General features: G+C 42.6%; 1 protein-coding gene across 4 annotated transcripts in view; it reads right to left on the bottom strand.

Annotated features, from left to right (window-relative positions):
• map3k4 (mitogen-activated protein kinase kinase kinase 4) overlaps window positions 1–14593 on the bottom strand; it is an 83353-nt gene that overhangs the window by 33404 nt on the left and 35356 nt on the right. For all 4 annotated transcript variants that reach the window (XM_084321675.1, XM_084321677.1, XM_084321678.1 and 1 more), the window contains exons 5-9: window positions 7831–8091; window positions 5513–5665; window positions 1708–1865; window positions 1223–1339; window positions 683–782 (exon numbers count right to left, since the gene is read on the bottom strand). In XM_084321675.1, coding sequence (XP_084177801.1) covers window positions 683–782; window positions 1223–1339; window positions 1708–1865; window positions 5513–5665; window positions 7831–8091 — 789 coding nt within the window. The remainder of the gene's footprint in view (window positions 1–682; window positions 783–1222; window positions 1340–1707; window positions 1866–5512; window positions 5666–7830; window positions 8092–14593) is intronic.

The raw sequence follows: 14593 nt of genomic DNA, 5'->3' as shown, positions 1-14593 counted from the left end.
TCCTAGAAGGTCCATGCAGGCCTTATGTTCCTAGAATATCCATGTAGGCCTTATGCTCCTAGAAGGTCCATGCAGGCCTTATGCTCCTAGAAGGTCCATGCAGGCCTTGTGTTCCTAGAAGGTCCATGCAGGCCTTATGCTCCTAGAAGGTCCATGCAGGCCTTATGTTCCTAGAAGGTCCATGCAGACCTTGTGTTCCTAGAAGGTCCATGCAGGCCTCGTGCTCCTAGAAGGTCCATGCAGGCCTTATGTTCCTAGAAGGTCCATGCAGGCCTCGTGCTCCTAGAAGGTCCATGCAGGCCTTATGCTCCTAGAAGGTCCATGCAGGCCTTGTGTTCCTAGAAGGTCCATGCAGGCCTTATGCTCCTAGAAGGTCCATGCAGGCCTTATGTTCCTAGAAGATCCATGCAGGCCTTATGCTCCTAGAAGGTCCATGCAGGCCTTATGCTCCTAGAAGGTCCATGCAGGCCTTATGTTCCTAGAAGGTCCATGCAGGCCTTATGTTCCTAGAAGGTCCATGCAGGCCTTGTGTTCCTAGAAGGTCCATGCAGGCCTTATGTTCCTAGAAGGTCCATGCAGGCCTTATGTTCCTAGAAGGTCCATGCAGGCCTTGTGTTCCTAGAAGGTCCATGCAGGCCTTGTGTTCCTAGAAGTGAGGAGGAAAGTTAGTGCAGCCTCTTACCTTGCGTAGCATTTTGGCAAAGCCTAAAGCTTTGGACGCCCTCTCTCTGGCTTCATGAAACAGCTCCTTGAGTGACCGGCTGGTCTCGATAACCGACCGCCTTAAAGAAAAGACAGACTTTGTAAGCAAAAGCTCAGCACAGCCTGCTCAAATCTTAAATTAATAATGGAATGTAATAACTAGGGATGTCCGATATTATCGGCCTACCGATATTGGCATTAAAATGTGATATTGGAAAATATCGGTATCGGTTTAAAAAAAAGTTTTTTTTTTTTTTTTTTTACATTTCTAGAACCTTTATTTACCCAGGCAAGCAAGTAAGAACAAATTCTGATTTTATTTATTGTCAAAAGTATGCATAATGTTATGTTAATTCCACAACAAGACATATGTAATGTTAATTACCAGAAATTATTCAAGTTTTTTGGGGGGGGGGAACCCTGCATATATCGGTATCGGAAATTAAGAGTTGGACAATATCGGTATATCGGTAAAAAAGCCAATATCGAGCATCCCTAGATAACCATATTATCATCTCACCTGATCTCATCTGATGCTGTGCTATCATCTGCACTTTCCCAGAATTCATCACCACTCTTTTGCAGGCCGGCGTCCAGGAAGCCCCCGGTGGATTTCAGCAACATCCCAGCAATGTCACTGTTCAGAGCAGAGCAGACAATCCAATAGTGTCATAGTATAAACTATGACCAAACTCTTACACAAGCAAAAAGTCAAAAAGTTTACAATGGTACGGTTTACAGGTGGATAACATGGGTAAAACAAAATGCTTTTAAAAAAATAGGTTCTTAAAATAGAACCGAGTAAAACTAGTCTCACTGGGACCCAGCCCCCAATGAAACAGACTGTTACTAATTTTGTGTAGGTATCCACCAGAGTCAGGCCATTTGGGTTTGCTTAAAAAGGAAATACTGTCAACAGTATATCATTTTTCTTTTTTATATTAAAAAAAATAAAAATAAAAAAATTGTAAAAGGAACGTAAAGTTTTCCTCCAGGGCCACTGACCAGAAGAGCTTCCCTGACTGGGCTTCCCCTCTGCGGATGTAAGGAGTGATGACCTTGGTGAAGTTCCACTCCTCCTCCAGCAGGTTCTTCAGGCTGTGGGAGGCCTGGGGCAGCTGCTGCAGCATCTGAATCCAGCTGTGCATGTAGTCGAAATAGACCTGCAGAGACATAGGGCCAGACCCACAGGGGCAGCTCAGTCACATGACTTCACGGACCTCGGTGGGCGGAGCCAGAGCGATAGTAGTCCCTCCCCTATCCCCCTTCCACTCCACCCCACACATCAGACCAAAACAGGTTATTTAAATAAAGTGCAATACCAAGCAGGGATCTTTTGTCTAAAAGTCACTGAGAGCATCACAGATCTTTAAAAAGTACCTTTTCCAAGTAAAATGTGCACTACTATGTATTCATAACTGAATATAACAATTGTTAAAAACATAGTCTGAAGCTAGGAAGCTGCCTGAAATGACAACAACATTTCACAGTTGTTAGGGGCACATAGATAGGGGCCGCAATTTTGTTTACAAATAATATATTCTAGGCTTACATTTGGTTCTCAGTGCCGCAAAAGTATTTAATTTTGATTTATGATGACATAAGATAGAATTGTAGGAATTATTAGTAATATGTTTTGTAACATGGAGTCCTGGCTGGACGACAACCTCCCAGACAGCAGCATAGAACAACAGGGGTTCACCGTGGTGCGAGCCGACAAATAAACAGAGCGGTAACGTCACGGTGCCCAAATGCGGCCACTCTTATTGTCTGGGACCAAATACGGCCACGCCCCACTCCCAAAAGTGGGAATCTCTAGAATGGGTTTGGGGCGACGCTGTATACGGAAGTAGCTCTCAAGGTGACGATTAGACAACACTTTTTTGTTGTCAGTAGATGGCAGCATTGGTTTAAAATTAAAGGCTGAAAATGTTGAGAACTACAACACTGCATTTCCCAAGAGCGTTAGCACAGGTCGCAGGTCACTGGGATGTGTCTATATTCTCCGACGTGATCTGAACAGCGTTAAACTATTACTGCGACCTCGGTATAGCGACCGAGAATGCCAACTAATTATCTTAACAAAAGTGCGCTGGTAGCGTTACATATGTTGTCTAAAGGGGGACATATGGTACAATTTGAGATTCTAATGATAATCGGCATATAAAGGACAAGATAAAGCATCGTTAATTTGTAAGAAACCTCAATGAAAACGGCGCAGGGTGCTATCGTTATGAAAATGTGATAGAATCCTATAAAAATGTGGACGCATTTGGCCTACGTTCCATTAAGCGGAAGGGAGGTGGTCTTGCCATTTTCGTTAATTCCAGCTGGTGTCACCCCGGTCACATCACGGTTAAAGAACATATCTGTTCTCCGGACTGGGGGGGCAACATCAACTCGAGGGTCTCCAGCAAGCTGAATAAGCTGGTGAAGAAGGCTAGCTCAGTAGTGGGTGGTGAGCTGGATGAGTGGGTGGCTGAGAGGAGGATGAGGAAAAAGCTAGAAGCCATCCTGGAGAACCCCTCCCACCCCCCCTCTACGAGGAGCTAGCCAGAATGAAGAGCACGTTCAGCCTAAGACTCATCCCCCCTGCAAGCTGCAGCGGGTGATACGCTCGGTGGAGAGTGTGATCGGCTGCTCCCTTCCCTCCCGAGTCCCTACACTCCACCAGGGCCTTGAGGAGGGTGAGGAAGATCATGGCAGACAACCCGGGTCATAACCTCTTAACCATGCTCCCCAAACGGCTGCCCAAGACACCGTCACACACTCAGTTTCTTCCCCTCAGCAGCTCGCCTGGTAAAACGAGTCAGGTGTCCCCCTGCTCCACCCCCCCCACCCCCCCCCTAGCTGCTAGGGCTGGACTTTCGGACTTGAACTTTGTGCTGCAATGTATACATGTCCCCAACCACTGCACTTTATTGTCTTATCGTTGTCTCACTGTTCCGTCCTGTTTTGCACTTTATAACCATTTATTATTATTATGTTATTCTTATTTGTGAAAAAAAAAACATGCACTGTAATGTCGAATCACGTTCCATTTGTATATACAATATGGTGAATAAAGTAATCTGAATCTCACTCAAGATAATCCACAGACCTTGTTGTGAGCAGGTTCATCTAGGAACTATTTTCTACTGAACTATACCCCTCATAATACTGGGCGTGCACTACAAATATATGAATATATATTTTTTCAGCCACTGGAAACTGGTTGAGTCAGCATGCGTGTGTGAGGTTCTATCTTCTCCAGCACTGTGACAATGGCTTGGGAAGTGAACATACCACTGCTGAGGAAATGGGTATACGGTCACACCACTACATACATGGTAGTGGTAGGGCTGTCCCCGACTAAGGATTTGGATAGTCGACTATGATTGGCCAAAATTTGCCGTTAGTCGACTATTAGTCGACAAAAAAAAATAATATTATTTCTTTTTCTTCTTTTTATCATTCCATTCGGGCTGTGGGGGGTGCTTAATGCCTGAAGGAGTCGACTGAAGGCTTCTTGTCCTCTGCAAAAGCATGCAATTGGTCCACTGATGGATACATCTTGATATTTGTCTAGTCTAGTGTGTTCATTAGATGGGTGAAATCCTCTTTCAGTGCCTCTGTGCCTGTTTTCGTAGGCAGTTAGCCTCTGGTATGCGTGCCATTAGCGTTAGCCACGCTTCTAGGCCTCTTTTCTTTTGGAAAGAATGATAAAAAATAAAAATATTCGACTAAGAGGTTGGCAGGCGACTACGGCTCCTTTCGACCGATTAGTCGACTAATAGGAGTCAGCCCTAATACATGGCAAATGGTAATTTGGCTGAAAGGCAAGTACATCTTGATCCCAGAGGAAAACAGATTGGTACAACGTACACTCATCGACTACACCACTGCTCTTTCCATTTGCCACTGATTTGCACAAGGTATATCAATGTAATCTTCAGGATCGGCCTACCTGTGATTTTAAATAGTTTCTCATAATACAAAACCTTATTATCATGTGCCCTTTGATTTATTACATGCACGCACAGACAGATGGTAGATACTGCTGGAATTCTGATAATTTGCCCTCCACACTTAAATCCAATTGTATCTAGGTGAAAGGAGGAAAAAAAGAATAGCACCAACTCTGCTTCAAGGTCTGGTTTTGATGAGATTATGTCCCTTCCTTGAGTTAATCATGTTGTCAGGCAAAGCAGAGTGCCGGCTTCAGACTTCAACCCCATGTGCCTTCCTGGCACCCTTTGTGGCCCTGCATGCCTTCTATCACCATTGTCCAGAGGAGCTGGGCTCCAGAGAAAGTAACGAGCTGAATGTGTCAAAAGATTGACTCACACCATGGCAATCTCTGCAAGCCTCCGCTCGCCTGCAGGCGCTCAGTCGGGTTCTGACAGACTCAGACAATGTTCTTATGGAGAGCACTCGCATGTTCAGCAGCAGATGCCGTTGAACCCTTTCACTACCGAAGGTTAACCTTTCACTACCACACACTACAGACAGACAAGTGTGGTTGTGAAGCCTCACCGCATAGAGGGTGTTGATTTGATCCCATCCCTAAACCCACAACGAATTGGCTTTAATGTCAGCATTGGATTATCAAAGAATATACTTTTTGTCTAGTTACTTCGTGTCCCTCGATGCATTGTGCAGTTGTGTTCCAATACAAGCCCAAAGAATGGCCAGAAATGTTATTTAGAGCAAAATGAAGAGCAAAAGTAATGATAAATACCCTTTTCCACAATGAGACAACGTGTGACTGTTGGGAGAAAAACTAACTAACTACGATTCTTGCATGATTAGGTATGGAGTGGAATCTTACCTCCAGCATTTTGTGGAGATCCTCTTCAAACTCGTCGATGTTAGCGTTGGTCTGCAGGCCCTGGGGGTGGGTGACCACGCCGCGCAGCATGAACTGGTAGTACTGCTTCATCAGGAGCCCACCCTTGAGAACCTCCTTACACTCACGCACCAACTGCGAGACACACAAAGTAGCCATCAACATCTATCATCATCTCCAAACATTCTGCTAGACTAGTCTAGTGTAGACAAGCTTTTCAAGTATTTTAAATATTGATGGTAAATCTGAAATAGGTATACATAATAGTTGAACATCGATGGGTCATCATCTTGTGGTAATAGTCCCGTAATTAAGTAAGCTTCCTTTTCCCATTACTTAGGAAAATATACTTATTCCATTCAACTACGTTTGATTGTTTTTTTACAGTGTATTAGGCAAACAGCCTAATTTATATATATATATATAAATACATTTAAAAACAAGAAGATCTTGCCCCTGGTGACCCATTCCCAGGACCATTTTGTGAAATCCTGTGGCATTTTGCTTATATTAATAAAAGACTGAAATAAATAGTTTTATGATATATTCACAAGTACACAGCACACCTCCGTTTCCATATTCTATAATGTTGTTGTTGGGATGTTGTCAGGTAAGAAGTATAAGGTGCAAGATATGACTGACTTCAGACAAGTAATAATAATCTGGGAGGATTTTGGGGGCTTTTCTTTGTCCCTGGCAATATTTCACAGGGCAACTTTGCCCTTTATAAACACTGTGTATATGCATCAAGATTAGGGATGTCCGATATTATCGGCCTACCGATATTATCGGCCGATATCGGCATTAAAATGTGATATCGGAAAATATCGGTATCGGTTTTCAGAAAAAGAAAAGAAAATCTTAAATTAATAATGGAATGTAATAACTAGGGATGTCCGATATTATCGGCCGATATTGCCATTAAAATGTGATATCGGAAAATATCGGTATCGGGTTTTTTTTTCTTTTTTACATTTCTAGAACCTTTATTTACCCAGGCAAGCAAGTAAGAACAAATTCTGATTTTATTTATTGTCAAAAGTATGCATAATGTTGTGTTAATTCCACAACAAGAGATTGTAATGTTAACACTTTGGTTGCCATGGGTTAAATTCATGATATACCATAGGTTGCCGGCTCTATTTGTCTATGGAGAAGTACCCCTAAAAAGTATAACTTTTTAAATTCTATTGCTACATTGCCATTATTAGGGCCCATTCAAAGTCCTATATGTATTGTTCATTGTGTAGCAACGTTAAACTTTTTCATTCACATATTCATAGTAAAGTATGGTCTAATGTATAAGTATGTTTTCATCTCTTTCTGCAGCTTTCTCCAGAACGTGATCTATAGCCCCAAATGCATTATATTGATGATGCAATACAGTTTTATGGCAATCAGCGCGATATAAAAAATTCCAACTAGACGTACTTCTAGAAGTTACTACACATCATCTGATGTTGACCGGATGGGCTAGGGGGCGTTTATAATTCCGTGGGCAGCGTTATACCAATCTAATGTGGGTCAAATGTTGATCATAGCAGTTAGTATCGAAGACGGTAATTTTACACGCTAAAACTCACCCCAGTCTCCGCGCGCCGTTGGGCGATCATCGTAGAGTAGAAATTTTATCATTATGGGATGTAGATTTACCCGGTCCATTTCCAGCTTGTATAATGGTATATACGTCCAAATCATGTTGTTTATCGAGTTATTGGCAATCGATCGCTATGTAGTGTGTCGAGATCGAGTCCCGGAACCTATAGCGAGTGCCCGGAAGTAATACGGCCGATCAGCACAACCTCCATAGCACTTCCTGTTAAGCGATTGCACCGATCGGCCACCAGATGGCGCTCCTGAACCGCCAGAGAGCTCAGTGGGTCCTCCTGGTGGATCTCAGGCCAGCGGAGGGGAAATATGAATCCGATCGCAGATTTTTGAAATATTGATATAAGGACGCTGTAAAGCGTCCTCCGGCAACTTGAGCATGGCCGGGAATGACGCTTTTAAGCGTTTTCCGGCAGTCAAAGTGTTAATTACCTGAAATTATTCCTTTTTTTGGGGGGGGTGGGGACCCTGCATATATCGGTATCGGTTGATATCGGTATCGGAAATTAAGAGTTGGACAATATCGGTATATCGGTATCGGTAAAAAAGCCAATATCGAGCATCCCTAATCAAGATACATCAATAATATCTTCCATCTACCTAAGAGGTAATCCCCAGTAATCACCTGAAATCCCCAGGTACCTGCGCTGAAGCCAGAAGGGTTAGGGGGTCGGACGGCGCGTCGCTCTGACCTGTTTGATGCTGAGCAGCGAGGGCTCCCCGGCCGGCCTCTGCTCCAGGCGCAGCTTCAGGCACTCGTGGATGACGTTGAGCAGGACCCGGCACAGCACCAGGAAGGCCGGCCGGAAGGACGGGAGGTCCATGTCCAGCAGCTCCTCCCAGGACACCTGCTCGGCCCCCAGCTCCGGATGGGCCGGCCCGCTACAGGACTCGTGGCGCGACAGCTCTGGCAGGTAGTCACTGTACAGCATGGGGTCGTTGAAGTCGCAATACTGCGGGGTGGAGAGCAGCACAGAATTATGGCTCCAACACTGTAATACAGTCTTGTGCCTATAATACTGGGGCTCATGTATGGCCCAGTCACTTTAGGAATACTTTTAGTCACATGTTTGTGACTACCTACTACCAGCATGCATCAAGTATGTAAACAGTTTTGTGAACAAAACATAATGGCAAAATGTACCAGTCTCTGTGAGGATGGCACAGTATACTGTACAATTACAGCAGAAACTGGATGAACGCACTCGGTAAAGGCTTAACAATCTCCCCACTTTGCCATTACTTTCACAATCAACATTGTACTGGGTAGATGAAAGAAACAAGAGTTGCCTATATTGCCACTTGCCAGACCCATGATTGAACAATGGCGATACGTCCTCACATGACATTGTCATAAGATCAATGAATGCTCATCACAGCACATTTTGTTAGGGGTGGGACAAAAAATATTATATTCAGGAATATATTGCACCACTTCCTCTTGCAACACGTTATCAATACATTGGCACAAAATATCAATATTTGTATTAAAACATACAGGTGCTCTGAATGTATTCCCCCACATTAAGCCTATTACCATTTTGACTTACCAGAGTCATTATTTTATGACTTCGCATGGTGGGGTGTAATGTAAATACCGGGGCGGCTATGTGGCGTAGTGGGCAAGGCGCTCGCCACGAAATCAGGAGACGCTGGGCTTGCCTGTTCGAGCCCAGCGCTCCACATTTGCTTTCAGTTTAGCTGGTCGTCCGTACTAATACACATTGGCCGTATTAGGGGGTGGGAAACTGATGGGTGGGGATCGGGCGTTGTGGACAGCGACTCCTACAGGTCGGTTGGTGCGCCTGCGCAGTAGAATCAGGAAGTGTCGGGGGCAGCGTGAGCCTCCCACGCGTTACTCCTCGCCACTGAGAGATCGAGCTGCGCAGGTGAAAAGATGCGACTGCTGTTACCTCAAGTACCGGAAGGGACTTGTGCTATGTATGACTTAGTCAACATTGCAGCCGGCTTGTGGGAGGCAAGAAACAGCGTTCGTGACAGGGGAGGGTTGAATTGGATGATACGAAATTGGGATGGGAGAAAATATAGAAAATGGGAGAAAATGTGGATCAAAAAAAATGTAATGTAAATACCCATTGTTCAATTAATAAACTGTATGCCTCACTGTGTGGAAGAGACTGGGATCATTCTTTTGTGCAAGGCAACATCAGGCTTGACTTAAAACATTACTTTCCTAACTTAGTGAAACTAAATCTAACAAATTAACACAGATATAAATGTACTGAATTGTTATTTCTTATTTGATCTGTTATTATAAAAAATAAAAAATAAAATGTATATATTTTTTTTACTGATACCCAATCCAGCTATTTGAGTCAATATCGGCCGATACCGATCGCTGGCCGATCGATCGGGGCATCCCTACAATTAACAATGGCAATACTAAACCAAAACAACTGCCACTACCAACAGCTATACTACGACTACAGACATAAACAATTGTGTCGTCATATACTAAAATTAAGAAGAATAAAAGCTTAGATTCAGGGGAGACACATTAGCATACATGCCCTAGCACAAATACAGATATATGTGGCAAAAGCTGACATTAGCTCCATTAGCTTAGCTTTAAAAACAAATGTAAACAATGAACTAAATAAATAATTTGGCTACTAACCAAAACAACTACCAACAACTATACTACTACAGTTCTAAATAATTGTGTTGTCACATATGATATAGTGCAATTAAGAAAAGTAAAGGTTTTAGGGGAGGTAGCAGATAGCCCATTGAAGGGATAGTTTTGAATTTTGATTACATTAACACATTGGACGCCAACAACGTCATAATTCGTTATTGCCCGCCATGCGTTGAACGCCAACAATGTGATAATTCGTTGTTGGGATCAATATTTAATTTTTTCGCCATGGCATTCATAATTAATCCAGCCTCCCTGCGGGACTGCAGCTGCACCCTGTCTGATATTGCAACGCCTCAATACTGCCGCCTGGTGGATGATCGGGCGAGTTACGAGTTACGGGAAATGCATGGGGGGGGGGGGGGGGACCCGGAATCCACATTTTACTTCTCAGGCATGTAACCGGAGACGATTGGATTCAGTGTGGACCCTCAGAGCAGTGTGGATTATCTGTTTCGAGTACCTAACGTTGGATCAATAAACGCGATCGATATTTGGAATGGCGATCAGGAATTGGAATAATCTTTTTGCAGAACATCTGATGTGAGGTAAGGAATCTATGTTACCAGTCTTGGGGTAATCAGACGTATTTTTCACATATATCTCAACGTGTCCCCTATGTGTGTGTGTGTGTGTGTGTGTGTGTGTGTGTGTGTGCGGCCTTAGCGCCAGGCAGGGCATAGATAATCGATTTTTCAGCCCACTTCTCTAGCGTGCATAAGTACACATATACTATCAATAATCTAGCGTTTATTTGAAAACGATTCATAAATCAGCCGGAAAATGACAACGTGTTGTCACGTGTATTCCAGTAAAGAGCTATTATCACAGAATATATATATATTTTTTTTTTTGTAATTTCCAAAAACGTTCGTTTTTCAAAACGGTATAAACGGAAATGTACGATGAAAAAACAATCCGTTTCGTACATGTTGACTGCAAGCAAGTCATTGATAAGCGACGGGCGTATTAGACACATAGCCATAATATAGAATATAGAAATAGATCCGTGAAAATCATGAAATATCGGAAAATCAGTCCAAAAAGGCTGGCATTCAAGCGATAAATCGTGCGCCCCCTGCTGGCACTCAAAGTGTTAACAGCTGATCTGATCTATCTGATCACAATGCGGACACGATGCAGACAATGAGGGGGTATTCTTTCTTCTTCAGTTACACAGATATCGTTGTATCGTATATGACTTGTCTTGCAATGTATCGCTTATCGCAGAATCGCCTGTATCGTGAATACCATCGTTGTCATACGCAACATATCGTGATGGTATCGTATTGTGAGTTACTCTGTGATTCCCACCCTTAGTAACTGTAGGATGAATGAGTCAGAAGATTTGGAACTCATTTGGAAATGTAAAGTTTGGCCTGATGGTGGCACTAGAGGAGAGGTCATGAGGTCACCAAAATAGGTTCATTCCTCTTGGGGTTATGAATGTTCACAGCAAAATTACATGGAAATCTGGCTGTTATTTATTTTTTATATCATGTTCACAAACAGAATAGAAGAACAGGGGGTGAGAACATAACCTCCTTGGCAGAGAATAAAGGGGTCCTATTATGAAAGTGTTCCTGTGTTGCATTGTTATTACAGAATGAGGGCCTGTCCTGACACTGAGAAAATGTTAAATATGTGCATTTTCTGCAGTTCAGCTGTGACAAGAACTCTCCCCTCTTGAAACGATCCATTCAGAATTGCAGCCACAACCGCCGTAGTTAATAACGTGCGTGTGGAGATATCTTGATAAAATGCGTGTGTACAAGATGGAGGCTTGTGTGTAAATCTTCTATTTTCTACATAAAGTTGAACGTAAAATATGTCTGGCAAAAAGAAATTAACAACAAGATTGCTGGATCTTGAGTCATATTCGATCTGCACTGTCTAGTCTGAAAGTTGGGTCTGAATTTCGTTTGATGGTACAAGCACCTGCTAGATAATTATCACATTTGCACGATCAAATCAGCTTGCCCATTACAGGCAGAGAAACCAGAAGAGCCCATTGAAAACAAGACTGAAACAGAGGGGCTAGAATGCATAATCTGAGTGGGGTGTTTTTTTGTGTTGAAAAAGTACCTTGTTTAACAAGGACTAAAATATGTCCCCTTTATATATATATAAATATTTAAAAGAAGCTTGTTTTGGGGTGCCCTCGTGGCACACCGCATAGTGCCTCGCACACCTACGCGGCTGTCTCGTGTTCGCCTCCCGCTTCCGGGGGATAATTTGTCGCATGTCTTCCCCACCTCCTCTCCCGTTCACCCTCTCCTCCTCTGTCGGTCATGTCTGACCATGAAAAAGCAATAAATGCTCAAAAAAATTAAAAAAAAAAAAAAGAAAAAGGCTTGTTTGCCAGTATGAAATATTTTCTACATTGAGCTTTTATCTAAGGAGCATCAGTGCTGCCAAGTAAAAATAAGCAGTACACAGCTAAATGTAGTAACAAAGTTCAGAAGTTCTATAAATTGCTATACTCTACAGGAAATAGAGCACGCTCTGCATCACTTTTCAAACCCAGACATGCGCAACAAAAGAGGTTTTCCACAGACTCCCAGAGGCACCAGCAGGACGAGGAACGCGATGGTGGTCTTCATTTTCCGATGCAACCCTGGGGACACCACTTAGCAGGCCAAGAACATCTCCCCAAGTGGTGTTCCCGGGATTGCATCGGAAAACTAAGACCACCATCGCGTTCCTCTTAAAAAGGTACTAACTGCCTGTCGGTCAGAGGCTGGGAAATACTTACTTAAAGGAGCAGTTCATCCAAAATAAAAATTTACATATTTTCCCCCTTAGTGCTATCTATCTAGAATTCTAGATAGTTTCAGTGTGATTCGCCTCGTTTTGGAGATATCTGCTGTAGAGATATCTGCCGTCACCCTATAGTCACACTATGGAGCTAAATGACAGTTGGCTTGTGGCGCTCAATGCAAAATCTTAAAACTCATAAGAAACGTCTCTTTCTAGACATCATGACCCAGTTACTGTGTCAAACTCAAGGCCCGCGGGCCAAATCCAGCCCGTCTGGCATTTTCAACCGGCCCCCAGACAGAATTAGCTTATCAATTTATTTTGGCCTGCTGCCTCACCTGGGTACAGTTCAACTGGCCTGTGATAGAAATCAAGCGCACCTCACACCGACTTTTCAAGCAAACGCAGAGAGCATTATCTGCACATGCATCATGTTTTTATTGAATAAAATGTATCAATCAATATTTAGCCTTCAGTAGTAGGCTACCGCTTTTAAAAGCTCGTCAGTAATCCATTTTCACTCGACTCAAGCCTTGGTATTATTCGCTTGCATCCTATTTTACTTTATCAAGTGGATTATTGCCAAATAATTTGTGGAAATACTAACTGCATGAGACCAGTTAAAGTGAAGTGTTGTCCTATGTCAGGGATTAAAGCAAAAAAAATCTCCTGACTGAACTTTTTTTCAGGCCAAGTCATATTCTTATTTTAATAGCGTTAGCGTTTTAAGGGAGCCAACTTGTTTCGGTTTCGTCGATAATCCAATGTACAGTTACCCCCCCCCCCTCCCACCCAACTACCTCCAATGTACAGTTCCCCCCCCTCCACCCAACCTCCTCCAATGTACAGTTTCTTCGTCAAATGTATATACTCTTTTTTAGACTCTTATTGTATCACAAACAATACTGTATTTGTAAATCTGGTATGTCATAAATGTATAGATGTAGCAGTATTGTCTATCTGTATGTCATGTGAAAATGGGGGTCCCTGATGTAAACAAGATGAAAGTCTTTTGGTCTGCATCCCCTTAACAATTGTGTGTAATTAGCTGTACTGTATTGTATTTGTACCCATTCTGCAATCTGTTAATAACAATCAATCAATCAATATTAACAGATTGCAGAATGGGTACAATACAGTACAGCTCAATACACACAATTGTTAAGGGGATGCAGACCAGAGAAAGACATTAGTCTTGTTTACATCAGGGTCCCCCATTTTCAATTCATAGTGACATACATGACATACTACAGGTATATAGTAATGTTACATTTGTGACATACGATATGCAAATATACAGTACTGTTACCCATAGTATTAGATCCTAACAGGGATTATACATATGATTGGGAGGAGACTGTACATTAGGAGGGGGTGGGTGGGTGGGAGAAAATATACAGTACTGTTACCCATAGATTCTAACAGAGATTATATACATATGGGGAGGAGACTGTACATTAGCAGGGCTGTACGCTAAGCTTTTTCACTAGGGGCACACTTGCCCCTAAATGAGAAATCTATAGCCGTTTATAGAGATCTATGCCAATTAATGTTTTATGTATATCCGGGACTTTTTTTAATAAGAATTGAGAGGTATTTGTATATGTGACCTTTATTTTGAAAACCGTTTTGCGACGCAACCTTGTTTAAGTTTGCGCTTTTGACAGTGAAATGTTCAGTTCAACTTAGCTCGAAGGAAAGACTAATCAAAAAGGTTTAATTGACCCGTATGAGGCTCTTACGGTAGGACTTTGATTGTTTATAGAAGAGGAATGTAATACTATGCAAAACGAGCCACTTTCATACAGGGAACCGTGACAATTATTAATAGTATTATCTAGGGATGTCCGATATTATCGGCCGACCGATATTATTGGCCGATATCGGCAGTAAAATGTGATATCGGAAAATATCGGTATCGGTTTAAAAACAAAAAAAAACAATAACAATATTTGTTATATATATCCAGTGAAATTATTAGTTACCTGAAATTATTCAGTTTTTTGGACGGGGAAACCCTGCATATATCGGTATCG

The sequence above is a fragment of the Notolepis coatsorum genome (assembly GCF_963971535.1).
Source record: "Notolepis coatsorum genome assembly, chromosome: 9".
Taxonomy (NCBI): domain Eukaryota; kingdom Metazoa; phylum Chordata; class Actinopteri; order Aulopiformes; family Paralepididae; genus Notolepis; species Notolepis coatsorum.
Note: the sequence above shows the minus strand (reverse complement) of the source record. Positions and strands in the feature narration are given on the sequence as shown.